This window comes from Marmota marmota, unplaced genomic scaffold (assembly GCF_001458135.2).
Source record: "Marmota marmota marmota unplaced genomic scaffold, marMar, whole genome shotgun sequence".
NCBI classification, from domain to species: Eukaryota; Metazoa; Chordata; class Mammalia; order Rodentia; family Sciuridae; genus Marmota; species Marmota marmota.
The window spans coordinates 6398176-6416888 of NW_026000020.1; the positions used below are offsets into that span (position 1 = coordinate 6398176).

An 18713-nucleotide genomic window follows, 5' to 3' on the forward strand; every position below is an offset into this window, starting at 1 on the left:
GGGGTCATGGGTGTGTGTTTATTGAAATTGTTGCTCTCTGCTCTTGTTAAGCCTGCCATCACACACCATGCTCCAGTTTACCAACTTCCCTTTTGGTTTTTGCTTTTCACCATGTCTAGTGCGCACGCGCGTGCGTGCGTGTGTGTACATGTGCGCGCACACATTTTCATGCATGTGTGTGTGTATACACACATATATATGCATATACACACATGCATATATAAACATGCACACATTTTACGTGTATTGTGTATACATACTTTTTTTTTGGGGGGGGATGCTAGGAATCAAACCCAGGGCCTTGTGCGTGGTAAGCACGTTCTTTACTTCTGAGCCACTCTCCAGCCAGATGCTATATTTGATGGGAGTTTTTGGTTCTGTTTTTTTTTTTTTTTTCCCCCATAGAGATTTGGGAGGTAAAAGGAACCAGGATCTTGATGGTGGGATGGAAGTTTTTCCCCAGTTGGTTAAATTTGAGGCCTGGGAGGAAGTCACTGTCTCCTGTTGTATGGGAAGAAAATTAAGGGAGGAGGGAAGTAGGGGGTGGGGAGCCTGGCAGGCGTGAGGCCCCAGGCTAGTGCTGGGCATCCGAAATCCCAGCTCCTCAGAGGCTGAAGTGGGAAGATCGCAAGTTCAAGCCCAGCTTGGGCAATTTAGTGAGACAGACTTTTTAAAGGGCTGAGGGTGCAGCTCAGTGGTCGAGTGCTTGCCTAGCTTGTGGGAAGCCCTGGTACCTGAAAAGTAAAGGAAAATAAAAGGTGGGATCTAAACCTGGCTCCAGTCTCCATAAGTGTCTCTTCCCTGCCTGATGAAGTCCTCAGAGGATGACAGCCTGGGGCTCCCTCAGCATCTGCCAGCCGCTTCCTCCAGGTGCGTGCCTGGAGGGTCCCCGGCTCTGTCTCCTGGGGCCTGGAGAGGGCTTGTTTGTGGAGATAGTCAAGAGGTGATGTTGGGGGTAACAGCATCAGGCAGCCTCTGAGGTGGTGATGCTGGCTGGGGTAAGCCCCCCTACCTGCACAGACTCCCTTGCACACCTGTGGCTCTGCCCAGCCTCTGCGCAGGGCGTGGGCCGCTGTGCATTTGTGAGTGCGTCCTGTGCATCTTCGTGAATCCTGTGGTGTGCAGCGTGTGTCAAGGGAGCTGGCGAACAAGTTTTGCTGCTTTTGCTCAGGCTGCTGCGACTGCAGACTGCAGCTGTCTGTCCCTGTGCCAGGAGCCGCCTTAGTGGGAGGTGGTGGTGGGGAGAGGCTCAGCTCCCTGCAGAGGTAGGGCAGGGTGGTGTGCTGCCCTGTGGCAGCTCTCGGCTAGCCTCTGCCCTCTCTCTGCACTCTCAACCCCAACAAGGGAATGTGTGTTCCCTCAGGCTTGCCTTGAGCACAGACTTCTGGTCCTGTGTCAGCCTCAAACACACAAGTGGGGCCCGGAGCCTCTGCCACCACCAACCCCTAACCCCCCAACCCCCATCTGTGCTCTCTGCTTTGTCACAGGCAAACACCTGTCCTTCCCTCCTGCCCCTCACCCGCAGGGTTGGGAACCTAGGTTAGGCAGGGCTAGGAGGTCTGGGAGGAAGCAGGAGCTGAGGAACAGAAAGTACACATTCAGGACTCCTGAGTTCCTCCCCCGCTGGTGGTTGGTTAATTCCTCCAGAATGAGGAGCATCAGACCTCAAAGAGGCAGCCTCTGAAAAGCTGGCCCTCCTGGGGCAGAGGAGATGGCTGCAGGTCTGGGGACTGGTGGCCCAGGCCAGCTTTGGCTCCCAGGAATTCTGATTTCTTTGCAAGCACATGAGGTCTTGAAGTGACAGGGCCGCGCTGGAAGGGCAGGCTGGGCTTCTTCTTTTCTTCAAGCCTGGGCAGCTGGAGGCTGTGCAGCATCTAGATCCTCTCTGCCTCACCCCAGCTGGGCCAGTCCTCCAGGCAACCCCTTAGGGTCTCTCTACCCAGGTTTGTTGGCCCTTTCAGCCCCCCTGGGTGGCTCTATGGATGGTCTTCCTCCCATTCTGACCTGTCACATTATACCCCAAACCCTACCATCCAAGTCTCCTCCAGCTGGTCCTACCTCATCCACGTGGATTTAGCCCTGCCAATCATATCGCCCCACTTTGACCAAAGCAGTGGACTCTTTCCCAGAAACCCTCCATTCCGGTGCCTATGACTTTGCTTCTTCTGGTCCTCCTCCCTGCAGTGCACAGCCTCCTCTCCTGTCCTTGGATCTCTGTGGCCCATCCCAGCCTGTCCACTCAGGCTGTGGCTTGTACACTTGTTGCTTCACACACCCAAACTGAGGTGTGTGTGAGGTCAGGTCACCTCCACCTCCTTCCCAGGCTCCCATTGAAAGCCTGGCCTGAGCAGGTGCTGTGATGTGAGAGACCCTGCCTGCCTCCATGCCCCCAGCCCCGCCAGCTGCCTCTTCTTCCTTCCAGGCCAGCACCAGCTCAGCAGGTGGAGGAGCAGGACTTTCTGTGGGGTGACCAGGCAGCTCAGGCCTTGCGGAAGACTGGGAATGGGTGGGGAAGGCCCCGCCCATACCAGATAGGCCAGAGCTTTCTCAGGTGCCCCCTGCCTTTTCAGCTCTTCTGTGTCTTCTACTCTGTCTGCCAAGCATCTTTAGTGATAGGAGCATGAGTCCCATAGCTGCAGATCAGCTCATCAGGCTTAGCTAGACACACTGCCATGAAGCCTTGGCCTTGCTCTCTCCACCTCTTGGCTCTACCCCTTGGCGCATTCCCAGGCAGGCTCTCTCCTCCTGGTGGTGTGAGACTCCAGGCTGACCTCCTTTCCTTAGCCACATGAGCCAGGGGGAAAGAAAGAGCCCCTATCCTAGAGGCCCAACCAAAGTCCCAGAGTCGAGTCTCATTGGCTTGGCCAGGCTGGCATATGATTGGCTGGTCCAGGTCACATGAGCTCCCCTGGCGTCAGCACTGAAGACACCACCAGAGAACAATCTGGCCCAAGTGCTGGATGCTCTTACAGAGGAAGGGGGTGGATCCTAGATGCCCATAAACCTTGGATTCCACAGCACCCCCTGTTCCTTTTTTTTTTTTTTTCATGTTGATGCACTTTTATGATCATCCCCCTGTTCTTCTGTCATGGGTAAGAGCCCTATACTCTGATCTTCCCAGAAAGCTCAAGGAGGGCCCTGCTTCCCAGGTTCTCGCCATGCTAACACTCCAGGAGCCAATTCAGTGAGTGAGAAAGAGGACCCGCTGGGATTAGGTTTGTTTCCTTGTTTTGTTTTGTTTTTGGAACCGGGTTTGAACACAGGGACACTCAGCCACTGAGCCACATCCCAGCCCTGTTTTGTATTTCATTTAGAGACAGGGTCTCACTGATTTGCTTAGCGCCTCACTTTTGCTGAGGCTGTCTTTGAACTTGTGATCCTCCTGCCTCAGCCTCCCAAACTGCTTGGATTACTGTGTTGTTGTTGTTATTGTTTTCTTTTTGTTGTACCAGGGATTGAACCCAAGGACACTTAACCACTAAATCATATACCTAACCCTTTTTATTTTTTATTTTGAGACAGGGTCTCATTAAATTGCTTAGGGCCTTACTAAGTTGCTGAGGCTGGATTTGAACTCACAGCCCTATTGCCTCAGCCTCCTGAGCCACTGGGATTACAGGCAGCGTGCACCAGTGTGCCCAGCAGATATTGGCTTTGGCGAAAGCCACTGCTCTATGAAGGCGACCATGTGGATGCCTGGCCCAGTTTCCATTGCCCCCTCACATGGCCCCACACGCTCATTCTCACACTCACCCCCACATGCTGATGTGCTTGTGCACACATTTAGACTCACATGCGCACTGAGATTCCTGCTGCTCTCTAGGCCACTGGCAGAGCTGGGCTTTCCTGTCCAGATTGCCTGAGGTCAGGGTCTGTAGTTGCAGCTGGAGGAGCAGGAAGAGCCCCTTGCCAGGCCCTGCCTGTGGTCTCCCTCACCCCACTGCCAGCAGGAAGCCAGGGAGGAAGGGTGGGCTATGTAGGAGCCCTCTCGAGCATCTGCCTACAGCCCCTAGGTTCTCCACCCCCAGAGGTGGACTGGGCCACACTGTCTAGATGACTTCCCTGAAGCACAGACAGGAGTAAAAGGCCCTCTACCTTCTTGCTTTTGTCCCAGCCCCTGTCTACACCCACCCTCCACCCAGCCTGCGGTGCCATGGCCTCCTGGTTCCACCCTGCCCTCAGTACCAAGAGCAGGAGCCAGGGCTGCTCAGGGTCCAATCTCCATGTCAGGATAGAGCTTAAAAGAGAACTGTCCTAAGCAACTCAGCGGGACACTGTCTCAAAATAAAAAGGGGTGGGGATGTGGCTCAGTGATTGAGCACCCTTGGGTTCAATCCCTAGTACCAAAAAATAAATCAATAAATAAAAAGGATTGCGTAGGCCATAGTGGTGGCACATCCTCATAATCCCTGCTGTTCCGGAGGCTGAGGCAAGAGGATTGCAAGTTCAAGACCAGCCTGGGCAATTTAAGGAGAACCTTGTCTCAAACTAAAACATAAAAATGGCTGAGAATGTAGCTCTGTAGTAGAGTGTTTTTGCCTAGCATTCATGAGTGTCTAAATTCAATTTCCAGTACTAAAAAAGAGAGCCTGGCGTGGTGGCACATGTCTATAATCCCAGGGACTCCAGAGGCTGAGGCAGAAGGATCACAAGTTCAAGACCAGCCTCCCCAATTTATCAGGGCCCTAAGCAACTTAGCAAGACCCTGTTCTAAATAAAATACTAAACAGGGCTGGGGAGGTGGCTCAGTGGTTAAGTGCCCCTGGGTTTAATCTCTGGTACCAAAGAGAAGGAGAGAAAGAGAGTACCACTGTGAGGAGTGTAGGCCTTTGCACTTCCTCTCTGGGAAGCAGGAAACATAGGTGAGGCGCTCACCCCTGTTCTAAGGAAATGGAGGGTGTGGGTGTGTGCTGGTCTCCTAGGTCCTCCAAAGCCTGGGAAGAGACCTCTGCCACTCCTCCCAGCTGGAGTCCTAGAGCGACTTTCCTCCCAGCAGCTGAGCCGGAAGTCTTGTTCCTGTGCAGATGCTCCCCGCCTGTCTCCCATCACCCTAAAGTGGCCTTGTCCCTAGTCTGTGCCCAGGGCTCCGCACCCCCCTGCACCCGGTCACTTTGATGTGCAGAACTGGGTGTCCTGCCTGGCAAGCCCTATGGTGAATGGGGCAGCCCCTGCCTGTGACGCCTGTTCTTTGGCCTCTCAACCCTGTCTTCAGTGATCCTGGGTAGGAAGAAGTATTATGTCACATGTCTCATTTCCTATTTGTTGGTCATGTGTCCTTGTCATTTCCTTCTTGCTAGGATTTATGACTGATGACCCAGTCCTGAGCAGAGTCACTTCCAAAGTCAGCCTTCCTTTGGGAACAGAACTTTGGGTGCAGCCCTATACTCCTTTCAGTGCCTACAGAGGCCACGGTCAGAGAGTATAATCTTAGAGGGAGCTACCTAGACAAGGGTCATACTGTTTGCTCGCAGGGACAGGGAAGAAATGGTGTCCTAGCAATCAACGTGGCAGGTGCCACATGCTAGGACCAGTTCAGGTGGTATGCCCAGAAAAATGTGTGTCCTTTGATCTTGTGTCCAGGCCAGCCAGATAAGACCTAGCTCTCTCCTCTGGCTGAGGCTCTTGGCCTGGGGCCTGCAAGTAGCCCTGCCTCAGGATTGCTCACCACTAATAATGATTGTTGTTGTTGGCCTAAGCCAAGGTAGAGTACCTAGACCATGCCCTTGGGGCTCAGGCTGGAAAGGACAGCCCCATCTGCCCAGCAGCAGCCTTGGCCTCTCTGTCCTGCCTCTGTGAGGCCCTTGGACCTTTGCTGCAGAGTGAAGAGCCTTGCTGTCTCTTGAGGGTAATGTCCACAGAGTCAGTACCCTTTAGATCTTTCTCTCTCTCTCTCTCTCTCTCTCTCTCTCTCTCTCTCTCTCTCACACACACACACACACACACACACACACACAGCTGGGGGAGTCTGCTCAGCTGTGTCTTACTAAACAGAGTTAGGGTGGTTCATGTTGGGGACCTCTCCAAGCCTCAGCTTCCACATCTGCTGAGAAATAGGGGTCACCAGGCCCTCTTTGCGTGTTCCCTTGAGTCAGGGTGTGAATCGATGCTGTAGGCTTCGATTTAATAAAAAAGGAGATGGAATCATGGCCTGGTCTCTCCTTAGGTCTAAATGGCTCACAGAGGAGTAGTTGGTTCTAGAGCTGATCTTCAGCACACAGGCTCACATCCAATCCCTCAGAGGCCCCCACACCCAGCCATGGTTGCAGTGGCACCCAGGGCAGAAATCTGCTGGTGGCAGGTCAGGCTGGGCTGGATCTCCAGGCCTTCGGCTGGATGCACATCCCCCTGGGGTGGCCACCACCCAGAGCCTGTGGTGGAGCCAGGGCCAACTCTCATTAGTAAGAACAGGGGTACCTGCAGGGTGGACCCCAGGCCCTCGCAACATAGCGGGGAGAGTCACAGCCTGTGCATTACCACATCTTCCCTGCAGGTGTTCCTGGGTCAGCTTTAGGGCTCCCCCCTGTCCTCAGCAGCTACACCAATGCCTGGTGGAACCTGCTCCCAGAGGCCTCCTGTCCTGGCACCCTCTAGGGAACAGGCTGGGTTTGAAGACCTGCCCAGGGTAAGACTCGGTCTTGAACTGAGGTGGGAGAAACCATGCTGCCGGGGCTAGAGCAGGAGTCCTCCTGGGAGCACCACCCACCCACCCACCCTGCTCTGTGCAAGTAACGGGCCACAGCCTGCTCCCTTGGCGTCAGCTAGAGGGGACTTTCCTGCAAGATGAAGTTCCTGGGAAATGTCCACCCTGTTTCCCTCATGTATTAAGACAAAAGTGCAAGAGAAGAACCCCGCTTGACCTGGGAGACTCTCAGACCAGCTGGAGCAGAACAGAGACGTCACCCTTCCCCTGCTGGGTGACGAGCCTGGTGGCTGTGCGCCATCACTCATTGGGCCTCCTTCCCCAGGGGGAGGGCAGGGCCTGCTTGGAGGCAGGAGAGGCCGAATGAGGCCTGTGCACTAAACCTCTGAGAGGAACCCCCCCAGGCTCCAGGGAGAAGCCCAGGAAGGAAGCCTGGCCTCATGGGCAGGACGGTCCACCTCGTCCAGTCATCACTGGGTCTAGGCACGTCCATTAGTCCTGTTCCTGGCTTCTCCAGACTCTGTCTCTCCCCACGGCGTTGGCTGAGGTTTCCTGGGTCCCATTTTCCCGTTGGGGCTTCCCAGCCTGTACTCATGCCCCTGTGGGAGGAGCTGGGTTCCTGAGCCAGTCAGGGCCAGCTCCAGACAAGCCCTGGAGCATGGACAGGCCTAGCCACCCTCAGGGGGCTGCCCCAAGCCACACTGACTTCTCTCACAGAGCCATAGAAGGGACCCCTGTGTTCCCAGTGCTAGAGATCGTGGCAAAGCAGGGGGCGGGCTGCCTTGGCCACCCTCTCTTGTTCTTGAAGAGAAAAACAAAGCCTGGTGTCTCTGTCGTGCCAGTCAAGACAGGTGCGGGCTTGCTAAGTTCAGGAATTGGTCACACTGTGACAAAGCAGGAAGCCTGGCTCTGTGCTCGCATCTGGCTGCTTATTCTGTCCTGCCCTGGCAGGAGGGCCACCATGCCTGCCCTGTGCTCCTGGCCTGCCTCAGTCACCCAAGCAATGGCATTTGAGAAGGAGACTCAGATTCTGCCTGCTGTGTGCCCCTAGTTCCTGCTAAAGTTTGCCTCCCTGACCTTCACACAGGAGTGGGAGGTTATCTGGATGGACTCAGACCCCTTTCAAGGTTGAGAGAGGGACAATGCTAGGGGTGGAACCCAGGGCCTTGGGCATGCTAGGTAAGCACTCTGCCACTGAGCCACCTCCCCAGCACCCACCCTCTTTTAATTTTTTTTTTTAGTTGTTGATAGACATTTATTTATTTATATGCGGTGCTGAGAATCAAACCTAGTGCCTCACACATGCCAGGCAAGTGCGTTAACTGCTGAGCCCCAGCCCCAGCCGCACCCTCTTTCAATTTTGTGACAGGGTCTCCCTAAATTGTCCAGGCTGTTCTTGAACTTGAGATTTCCTGTCTCAGCCTCCAGAGTAGCTGGGATTACAGATGTTCAGAACCACCATGCCCATTGTTGTGTTTTTTGTTGCAATGCTGGGGATGGACCTAGGGCTTCATCCGTGCTAGGTAAGTGCTCTACCTCAAGCCCAAGGCCTTTTTTCCAAAACACTCCTGAGGATCTCAGCTTTGGCCATGATTTCTGGCCTCAATGGAACTTTCCCCTTTAATAAATAGGGACTGAGTCTGACTGCAGCCTCCCCTGGCTTAGGCCCAACTCCAGGTGCACCTGGAGCTCCGGCCCCAGCCTCCAAGCTGAGGCAGGGTACCCCACCTTGGGGAAGAAACCTTATAAAATGTGGTTTGATATGGCTTTTCTCTAGGACTTGCTCCCCAATCCCCATTCCCCCCCCCAAAAAAAAAAAAAAAAGCAGAATCATTTTTCTGGGACTTTCCCTGCAGATTCGATTATGGGAATCAGTATAAAAACAAAGTTGTGAAACTCTGAGCAGCGTGCGCTGGCTTTTTTCCTCCCAGTAAATTCCCTCTGCACAGGGTTAACAGGCTGACAGATTTCCCTCCCCTCGAGTTCCTCCAGGGGGTTCCTCAGATCCTGAGGCCCGCCCTCCCTCCCAAGCCTGCTCCCAGGCAGAGAAGTTCTGCAGCCCTGCCTCTTTTAATGCAAAACCGCCACCCCTGACTCAGGGGCAGGCCTTCCAGCACTGTGGATAGTGAAAGGTGTTTACAAGTGAAAGGTCTGAGGGACATGGGATCTCCAGACCCCTTTTTCCCCTTCTCTGCTCAGTACTTTTCCTTGGCCTTCACACCCTTCCCCACAGCCATCCCCCTAGCCAACGGCTCCATGGGCAATAATGTTTTGTCATTCCCTGCCACCTCACCAGTAGCTTGCTCAATGCCAAGTGTTTTGCTCTCTTGAAAGGCCTTAGCCGGGCATAGTGGTACACACCTGTAATTCCAGTGACTTGGGAGACTGAGATAGGAGGATCAAAATTTCAAGGCCAACCTCTGCAATTTAGCAATGTCCTCAGCAACTCAGTGAGACCCTGCCTCTAAATAAAAAATGATAAGGATCTGGGGATGTGCCTTAGTGGTTAAACATCTGTGGGTTCAATCCTGGGTTTCAACAACAAAAAAGGGAAAGGCCTCAGCTTCTTTTCAAGGTCATGTGTCTCTCCCTTACCCACACCCACCCCAAGACCAGTGAGTTTCAGTCACATTATCATGGGCAGTGTCTTGTAATTTTTAGAAAAACAACCAGTTTGTATTATATTTTGACTCCATGAGTAAAGCACACACATGGTAGAGAAATACTCTTAAGGGAAGACGCGAACTGGGGGTGGAGCTCAGTGGAGTGCTCGCCCACACAACATCCCCGAAGAGAAAAGAAAGGACAAAGGAAAAAGGCAGATGAAAGCCCTCATCCTGCCATTCCTGCTCCAGAGAGGGCCCTGGGTCCCCCTTCCATCCCACCTGCACAGCCACCTTCCAAGGCCTTGACCCCAGGCCCGCCCTCAGCCCTGGCCCCTCGGTGTCTTGTATCAGCCCTCAGGATCTGTCTGGTATTGTCATCTGCCCACCTCCACCCCCACAGGGCCATCTTTGCCTCAAATCCTACTGTTACATGGAGGCCCACTTGAGCTTAGTCACTTCCTCCCTGAAGCCCCTGAGCTGCACCCCCAGGGTATCTCCCCCACCCCCCCACAAAAAAAAAAAAAAAAAAAACCCTGGAAGGACTTTGTCCTGGTCCACGGGAAAGCTGAGATTTGGTGGTGGTTGACTAAATGATTACCTTTCTGGAGCAGTTTCCTCCTTGCCAAGTGGATGAGGCTGTGCCTTAGTCAAGGGACAATTCAGATGCACAGGTCTGAGCCGTTAGCTGTTTGCCAGGATTGCAAAGGCTAGATGGAGTGAACCCTCTCTCTCAAGGCCAGGCTGGAATACAGGGGACCCAGGGAGCCTCAGGGCCCAGCGCACCGAAAGGGCACCTCGCCGGTGATCAGCTGGCCTGGGCACTAGGGCACCTAGCACACAGGAAGGTCAGGGTTTGGCAGGTGGGAGCAGAGTTGAGGAGCTTTGGTACCACCCACTGGGGCAGTGGCTTCCTGCTGTGTCTCTGGGCCAGCCAGGTGTAGGGCCCCCAGGGCTAGTCAGCTTGAGTCAGGTTCCCGGTAGCCTTAGCCACCAAGCTGACCAAGCTGGGTCTTGGGCAGGTTTGCTGTGTGAGCCCTGCAGTGGCCTCTGTCCTCAGGATTTTGTACCATGTATTCAGTTTCAGGAAGTCTGTTCATAGTGCCAAGTTGGTGCCCTCAGTTATGTTCCTGGCTTCTGTTATGGGGACGTTCCTAGGTCAGTGTGAGGAGGCTGCTGCCATTTCTCGGGCACCACCTGGGCAGGCTGATGAGGGCAGGGGATCCAGGGCCCAGACTGTCACCAGGATGGAGCCCTGCCGGCCACCCCCGACTCTCCTCTCCCATCCCAGCTTGTCCTGGGGCTGTTTATCTGCCACAGGCATGGTGACAGGTTTCTAACCACCCTGCTTATCTTAGAGGTAAGAAGCAGAAGGGGACAAGGCAGCAGGAAGCTCTGGGTGGGGGTGGCACATACCCACAGACAAGAGCTCAGAATGCCAGGAGCAGGTTGCCTCTCACCTGGGGCCTGATTTGTTTTTGGGATGCTCCCTGGAAGACATTTTGTAGAGGATGGTGCCAAGAGAGTCCAAGGTGCCCTGGGGTCAGACTGCCTTGGGGTCGAACCGTCCTCTGGTCAGTTTGAAGGGTTCAGCAGCAGGAACAAGGGTGGAGCTGGTGGGGAAAGTGTGCACATGCTCCACTCAAACTGCCTCTGCCTGCTCCCGCTCCTCATCCGGGTTTGTGCTGGTCAGGAACTGTGTGCAGGTGCATCATCCTGCAAAGGGCGCCCCTTCACTGTGTGCACAAAGCTGCTTAGGGTTAGTGGCACTTTGGGTCACCCTGTCCACAGGTGTGTGTGCTTCAGCTGACGGGCAGACATGAAAGTGAAGAGGTGCCTCTGGCCTCTCTGCTAGAGGCCCAGGACAGGCTTGGGTGGTTTCTGGATGGAAGGGATTCCTTTTTTGTTTGTTCTCTTTGTTTTGTTTTTGCAGTGCTGGGGATGAACCTGGGGTCTCAAACTCCCTATTGAGGTACCTCCCCGTCCTGGATTCCTTCTTTGTCTGAAGGAAGAGGGGACAGTTCATCTAGGGGGGATGCTGGTAGAGCCTGCTGGCGGTCAGAGGTCTGAGTGGGTGTGGCCCCAAGCCAGTTCACACAGGCCATCCGTCCTCTTGGAGATTGTTGCTGGACCCCTGTAGTGGGGAGATTCCACCCTTGGCCCACTGGTCTTGAGGGCCAGGAACCCGCAGAGGCAGGGGCCACATTAGAGCATCCCCTCTCTGCGCTCTCTCCAGGTCTGCTACATGTGCCACAGCCTCCTGACACTGGCTGGAGTGGTGGTCAGCAGCCAGGATATTACTTCAGACCAGTGGGTAAGTATCCTAAGAGGATGGGACAGGGTTAGCTGGGGGGTTAGCTGGGGTGCAGTCCAGTCCTCTGCCAGGAGCTGCAGAGAGAGGCCCAGCCAGGGTGGGGTGCCAGGGCCTCTTCCTCCCACCAGGTCCCATGACCCATTCTCAAGTGGTCCTGACCCTTGCCCTGTGCCTTTCCTGCCCCACTTGCCTGCAGGCTCTCAGAGGCTTCCATCCCTCCCTCTGGCTGGCCCTCCCTCCTGCCCCTCCCCCATGTATCCGCCTCCACAGGGTGAGCTGCAGCTGCTCTGCATGCAGTTGGACCGCCACATCAGCACCCATATCCGGGAGAGCCCCCAGGCCATGCACCGGACCAAGCTCAAGGACCTGGCCACCCAGACCTACATCCGTTGGCAGGAGCTACTGGCCCACTGTCAGCCCCAGGTGGTGCCCGCTCCAGCCCCCAGACCTAGGATGGGAGGGAAGTGGTCAGACTGGGCTGGCCAGAGCTAACTAGCCACATGTCCACTCCACAGCAGCTGCTGAGTTCCTGGCTAGGACAAGGGTGGAGAGGGCAGTTGGTGGGGGAGGGCGGAGATGCCCTGAGGGACCCTCATCATTCTTATCAAGAATCCAGTGCCTGTGTGTGTGTGTGTGTGTGTGTGTGTGTGTGTGTCATTGCTGAAACATTCCTTTAGTGTGCTCAAGGCCCTGGATTCAACCCCCAGAAGGATGGCGGGTAGAGGCCAGCCTCAGGAATTCAGTGAGACCCTGTCTCAAAATACCAAAAATAAAAAATAGTCGGGGGGGGGGTAGGTGGCTAGGGATGTAGTTCAATGGTAGAGTACCCCAAGGTTCAATCTGAAGCATCTCTTAAAAAAAAAAAAAGTGAAGAGTAACTCAGCCCTGGGGAGACAGCACCAGTTTGTCATGAGTAGTGCCTGAAGGGGTACCAGCGGTACCACCTCTCATCGCCCTGTCCACTTTCCCTGAAGACCTGGGGCTGGCCTCCCACTCTATAAACAAGAGTGATCCTGGGCTAACCTGATCCCTTCTGTTTTCAATAGCAGTAAACTTTAATCCCCAGATTGTCACAGACCCTCTAGATAATAATGTTCATAGTTAAAACTTCCTAAAGACCTGTTTGTTGTGGTTGTGTGGTGCTGGGGACTGAATCCAGGGCCTTGTGCATATGAGGCACACACTCTACCAACTGAGCTATATCCCCAGCCCCTGAGGACCTGTTTTTGCATGCATGTACCTAACCCTCATGAGGCAGGTGTTGTTGATAGCCCATTTTACAGATGAGCAAACTGACCAGAGGCGCTGACAGGTGAGAGAGCTCATCCAGTCACGTAGGCAGTTCTGCAAATATCAGAGGCAGCTTAGCCTGATACAGGAGCCTGTGCAACCTCTGCTTGGCACCCTCCCCTCTGACCTCCATTTCTCCAACAAGCAGCACCCTGCTAGGCTGGCTTGAGGCTCTGCTGTCCAGGAGTCCCCAGGCCTTGCTGGAGACTGCTGGGCCAAAGATCCCTGTCCACACCTTCCTCTCAGGGCTCCCTGACACCCAGCTCGCCTCTGTCTCTTGTGCTTCCCCATAACCTCTGACTTGGGACTGACACGCTGGCCACAGGCTGTAGCTTGTGTCTCAGATTTCACAAGTCCCTGAGAAAGCTAGAGAGCAGACCTCACCCTGGGTCCCCCAGGAACTGGACCACACTAGTCTCTGGTGGGAAGCAGTGTGTTTGTCCAGAAAGGAAGGAAGAGCGAGCGGTGGCCTGGCAGAGCCAGGGTGCAGGACCACCTCTGTTCACACTCCTGGGCCTGCAGCCGTTCGGAGGGAGAGAAGACCCGAGCAGTGCTTTCATTTGTGACATTGTGGTCAGGTAGCCTGTTGACTGCTGTGTCCTTGTCTGGACCGTGAGCCTTGAGGGCATTGCATGGCTCAGAGGAGGCCTGGAGCAGACATTGAGTGTTTGCTGTTTATCCAGAGAGTCTCAGGAGAGGGCAGCACCTGGGCCAGGTTACTGCAGCCTGTTTTTCTCCTTGCCACAGGCCCAGTACTTTAGCCCCTGGAAAGACATCTAAAGGAGCAAGGGCAGGGCAGCCCAGAGCTCTTGACTCCAGCAGGAAGTGAACAGGACTCCAGGAACTGCAGGAGGCAAAGAATGGAGGCCAAAGGAGGTCCCAGAGTGAGAGGCCTGATGAAGCAGGAGCCCTCTCCACCACGGTCAGCTGCCCGCCAGGCTCGGCCACTCCCTGCCCAGCCCACCCTTCTGCTCCCAGCCCTTCCCAGCAGCAATTCCTCCCCAAGGCCTTTGCCTCATGGCTCTGATTTCCTGGGGCCTCCTGGGCCCTCCTAGGAGTCTTCCCCTCTCTCCACCCTCTCTCCTTGCCTCTAATGTGAGGTTCCTTTGTGACATTAAAGTTTATTTCAGCATCAGTGGCTTAGGAAGCTCCTTTCCATCTGATCCCAAGGGCACATGCCCAATGTCCAGCCTCCGGATGCCTGTGGCTTCCCTGCTACAAATTCTCACCTCCAGCAGTCATGTGACAGGAAGGGGGGGTGCAGGCCTTAGTCCTGCACCTGAGGGCTTTCTGCAGACGTGCAGGGGGCAGCAGTTACCCCTACAGCCCAAGAGCCATGGAAACTGGGAGCTGGGATGAGGAACATTTGTTTGGATCCAGTCTGGGACTACTTCCCGCCCCCGCCAGGGAGGCTACATAGAGGGAGATGGTGTATCAGGGCTGTAATTATGCTTAATTCAATTTATTGTTTAGCTCTGAAATCAACTTCCCAGACTTAGGAGTGGGGGCGGGTCCAAAAGACAGTTCCAGATCCTGCTCTTGCTTTCCCTTGCCTTGCCCCAGATAAGTTTCATGGGTTCTGATCCTTAGTGGGGTACTGGATATCTTTGACCTTCACCCCTTGAGAGTTGAGTGGGCCCTCTCTGCCCCCGCAGATCCCTGAGTATCCATTTTCTCTTGTCTGTCCACTCCCTAATACTGGCAATCCATGGCTGGCCCTCCTGATTCCTGGGTTGGGATGAGATTTTGCAGAAGATACAAGAGGTAGTCAGGAGGTAGCAGAGAATTACCTCTGTGACCACTCAACTCAAAAGACAGGACCCCCCCACCACCACCACCAAAGTAAATAAATAGAGGAACTTCAGTGGCTCCGTGTGCAGACCCAAAGTGGGACACATCCCTTCCTGGGCCTGTTTCAGACATAGCTGCTTCCCTCTTGGGGTCCCCAGAGTGCCCGGAGCTGGGGGATCTATTATTCAGAGGGCACAGACGTAGTACAGTGCCAGGTGCCACACAGGACATCTTTTCTGCTTCAAAGTGTTTGCCAAGTGAGGTGGAAGAAACCCTTCCAGAGCCAGGGTGACTTGGATGCCTGGGCCGCATGAGTTCTGGTTTCTCTCTGGCTGCAACAGATGCTGCATGGGCCCTGGCAGCCCAGGGGCTACCCAGCAGCAGCCAGCCCAGGTCTTTGGGTAAGAGGGCAGGGCCTCCCTCCAGACTGCCTCTACTGCTGACACTGCACATCCTGACAGTGGATCTTCAGTTACTTGGCGTGCTCTGGAAACCTGGAAATCACCTTTGAAATTTCCCTTCTTTGTTCTTACTGCCAATAGCAGAGACAGGTAGGGAGTCCCGAGTGGCTGAAATGGGAGTTTCCAGTTCTTGAAGCTACCCCTACCTGGCTTGGGGAAAGGGAGGGTCTGTCCGTCAGCTTAGATAGATGGAGCCCTTCTCCCCAGCCCTGGCTCCCTGCTCCCTAAACCTACTCATCACCAAGAGGGAAATAGATATCAAGGGGAAAGGAGGTGTTGGTGACAACTCAGTCCCTCCAGATACCTGGCTGTAACCTGAGGAGAGGTGTGCACTGGAGGTCACCCAAGGCCGGATGCTATCCCCTGGGCCCTGTAATGGGCCCTTGCTGGGACTGGCTGGAAGCTGAGTAGATGTCCCCAAATGTGCTGGGATCAGTTAGAGATCCTAGCCTCCTGAAGGCCACGAATTCTATAATGATGCTGGCAATTTTACCACTTGCCCTTCAGGTCTTTGAAGCCCCTGGGAAAAGGCGGGGGATATCCTGGTAGAAGCCACTGGAAAAGCAGTGATGACGGATGTTTTCCTGCTTCCTTTCGGTGATGGTGGCAGGGAGGGGCTGGAAAGGGAAAGGCTTCCCAGGTGGATGGCTTTGATAACCCTCCTTTTAGAGGAAGTAGAGGGAGGAAGTCTCTTTTCCATGTCTCCACTCCCAGGGTCCCTGAAGGGTGGCTGACCCAAGCTTTTTCACTTCCCATCTGTGGGTTGACCCTCGTCCTTCCTCCTGGAGAGATGCCTCAGGGGAGTAGCAAGTGAGTAGCTCAAGTCAAGGGCACCAGGGTTCACGACCAGTGGTGGGGGATGGGGGAAGGGAATTTGCTTTTCAGGTGAGACTCCTGGGCCATCTCTAGAGACTGGCCAGAGCTGCCAGAGATCTTTGGAGAGCCTCAGCTGACATTTAGCACATCTTTGTATTTCCCTTTGTATTTCCACAAGAGCAAATGGGGGCAAGTAGGAGGAGGGTCTGTCAGGGCTTAGGACCTGAAGGGTGTATGCCTTCCATAGCAGACACCAGGCCAGTCCGAGGGAGACTAGACAGGTATGTGACAGATGACTGACCCCACCCCCATTTTAGTAATTTTTATTTTCAGGGAGTGCTCACCACTGAACTACACACCCAGCTGCCTTTAATTTTTATTTACTTTGAGTCCAGGTCTTGCTGAAATGTCCAGGCTAGCCTGGAACTTGCAATCCTCCTGCCTCAGCCTCCCAAGTAGCTGGAATTACAGGAATGTAACCACCACTCCTGGCAGTACTTTTTCTTAATGAAAGACCCAAGTATCCTTAGTTTTCTACCAGTTGTTCTTTTATTCAAAGGCATGAATCATGAATAAATAGTCATACAAAGAAACTTTATCCTCTGCCCACCCACCTACAGAAAAGGTCATTGCCGGGAATGAACAGAATACAGCAGGAAATGCAGGGAGGTGGAAGGGGGGGACTGGAGCCTGGTATTTATATTTTACTTATTTATACCTCCTGGAGATCAAACTCGGGGCCTTGCATATGCTAGGCAAATGCTCTACCACTGAACTACATCCCCAGCCCTTTGTATTTTATTTTGATACAGGGTCTCTCCAAATTGCCCAGGCTGGCCTTGAACTTTCCATCCTCCCCTCTCATCAGGATTATAGGCCTGTGCCCCTGGCCCTTCTGGAGCCTTGTTTTTGAGGAGTCTTTGTGAAGGAGGGGCTCATGGGTCTGTTACTGGAGGCTTCTTTCTGCCCACATCCCTGGCATAGGGGACCCTGATGCCTGCCATTGAGGTACAGAAGGAGACTGTCCCTGCCAGTGAAACCAAACCACCTTTTGAAACTTTCCACTGGGGCCACCTTGGAGGTAGAGCCAGGGAGCTCAGGTCTCTGACTGGTAACCCTTGCACCTAGAGGCTGGTGGTGAGGCTTAAATGCAAGGAAAAGCAGGAAGTGGACATTGTCAGGGCACATGCTGACTTGTTGGAAGACAGAAATGGGAATACCAAGATCTGATTTAATTTAACACCCCCACCGCCCCCCCCCCAATTGAACCCAGGTGCTCTAGTACTGAGCACTGCATCTGCAGGTATTTTTGGTTTATTTGTTTTTATTTGTTGTTGTTGTTTTTTGAGACAGGGCCTCCTTAAGTTGCTGAGGCTGGTCTTGAACTTGGGATCCTCCTGCCTCAGCCTCCTGAATTGCTGGGATTACAAGTGTACACTGTCATGCTCAGCCATTACCAGTTTTTACAGGGTGGTCATGAGGGTAGAGTGGGGAAATGTATATGAAGGCAAATTGGACCATCTAAAGCATAAAAAGAATGGGAGAGAACATCTGCATATCAGTTAATCCCCACTTAAATGGGACCAGGGTCTAATCAAGACTAGAGGGCTGGGGATGTAGCTCATGGTAGAGCATTTGACTTGGCTAGTGTGCTTGAGGCCCTGGGTTTGATTTCTAGTACTAAAAAAATAAAATCCATAATCAGAGGAGGTAGTGCATCTTTTCCCTCCCTGGCAGCTGCAGCAGGGCACCTGCCCTGCCCACCCCAAGGTAACTGTAATCTGGCTTGCCACCAATCTCCAGCATCTCCAAGGCCACAGCTATTTTCCTAGTGGAAAGGAGCTGGGAAATGTGGTTTGGCCAGAGAGAGAGGATGGGGCCTTTTTGTATACCAGCAAAGACCCAATTGTTACTGAAACCAAACTGGGCGGCTTTTCTGAATTATCTCCACTGCTTTTCTGGTCTCCACTTTTCAAATGCCAAGTTTTAACCCAGAACAAAAGCTTCTGTCGCACCGATTTACACTCTAGATCAGACAGCCTAACAGTGTTTCTTCCCTCCAGGACTCCCCCTGGCTCAGAGTTATGGTGGAAACCTCAGGGCCTGCAGTCCCTCCACTCTTGCCCTTTGGCTGTAGTCAGGGGGTGGCCTCCCAGAGGTTCCTCTGTCCACCTGCCCAACTCCGAGGACCAGCTGGCAGGAAGGAGGACTTGCCAGGCAGCACCGCCCAGGAGGCCCGAGCTACAAGTTACTTGGAGGAGTGAGCGGCTGTGGGCCGGCTGTGGGCGGAGGCTGGCGGTTCTGAAGGTGGTGGTGCTGCTCAGCGTGGCTCCTCAGCCCCTTTCATCTGAACATCAGGGCTCGTGCCACTTGTTAATCTGCCTTCCAGTGGCACCAGAAGGAGTCATTTCCTGGGGGGTAGGCTCTGCCAGGAGACTAAGAAACAAGGGACGGACTGCCCGAGACTTGGATCTGTGAGGATCATTCCAGTTCGAGGGCAGGGGCCGGTGGGCGTTGGGACCAGAAACTAGGAAGAATTGGGGGCCAAAAACCAGACCGCTCTGGTCCTCCCCCAAGAGAAGCCCTGGGTTTCCTCCGGCGCGCGTTCCTGGAATTCGCGCCCTGATGTGGCTCTCCTGAGTTGGTAACTGGAGAGTGAGGAGCACCTCAGCCCCATTCCCGAGCCTAACCCGCCGCAGGTCTTCGGGGGACACTTCGGAAAGGCCAGGTGAGTCCGATTCTCCAGTGGCAACGCCTGGAGTCCCTCCCCGCCACCTCCAGGCGCCGTGGCGCAGATC

General features: G+C 54.2%; 2 protein-coding genes across 12 annotated transcripts in view; both read left to right on the forward strand.

Annotated features, from left to right (window-relative positions):
- Fam178b (family with sequence similarity 178 member B) overlaps positions 1 to 13979 on the forward strand; it is an 81651-nt gene extending 67672 nt beyond the window's left edge. For 10 of the 11 annotated variants that reach the window (XM_048810314.1, XM_048810315.1, XM_048810313.1 and 7 more), the window contains 3 exons: positions 11480 to 11557; positions 11828 to 11980; positions 13595 to 13979. In XM_048810314.1, coding sequence (XP_048666271.1) covers positions 11480 to 11557; positions 11828 to 11980; positions 13595 to 13627 — 264 coding nt within the window. In that variant the 3' untranslated portion in view covers positions 13628 to 13979. The remainder of the gene's footprint in view (positions 1 to 11479; positions 11558 to 11827; positions 11981 to 13594) is intronic. The other variant, XM_048810316.1, reaches the window with a different exon arrangement.
- A 4218-nt stretch (positions 13980 to 18197) lies between these two features.
- Sema4c (semaphorin 4C) overlaps positions 18198 to 18713 on the forward strand; it is a 9525-nt gene continuing 9009 nt past the window's right edge. The window contains exon 1 of the mRNA XM_015499710.2: positions 18198 to 18643. The gene's annotated coding sequence lies outside the window, so the exon portion shown is untranslated. The remainder of the gene's footprint in view (positions 18644 to 18713) is intronic.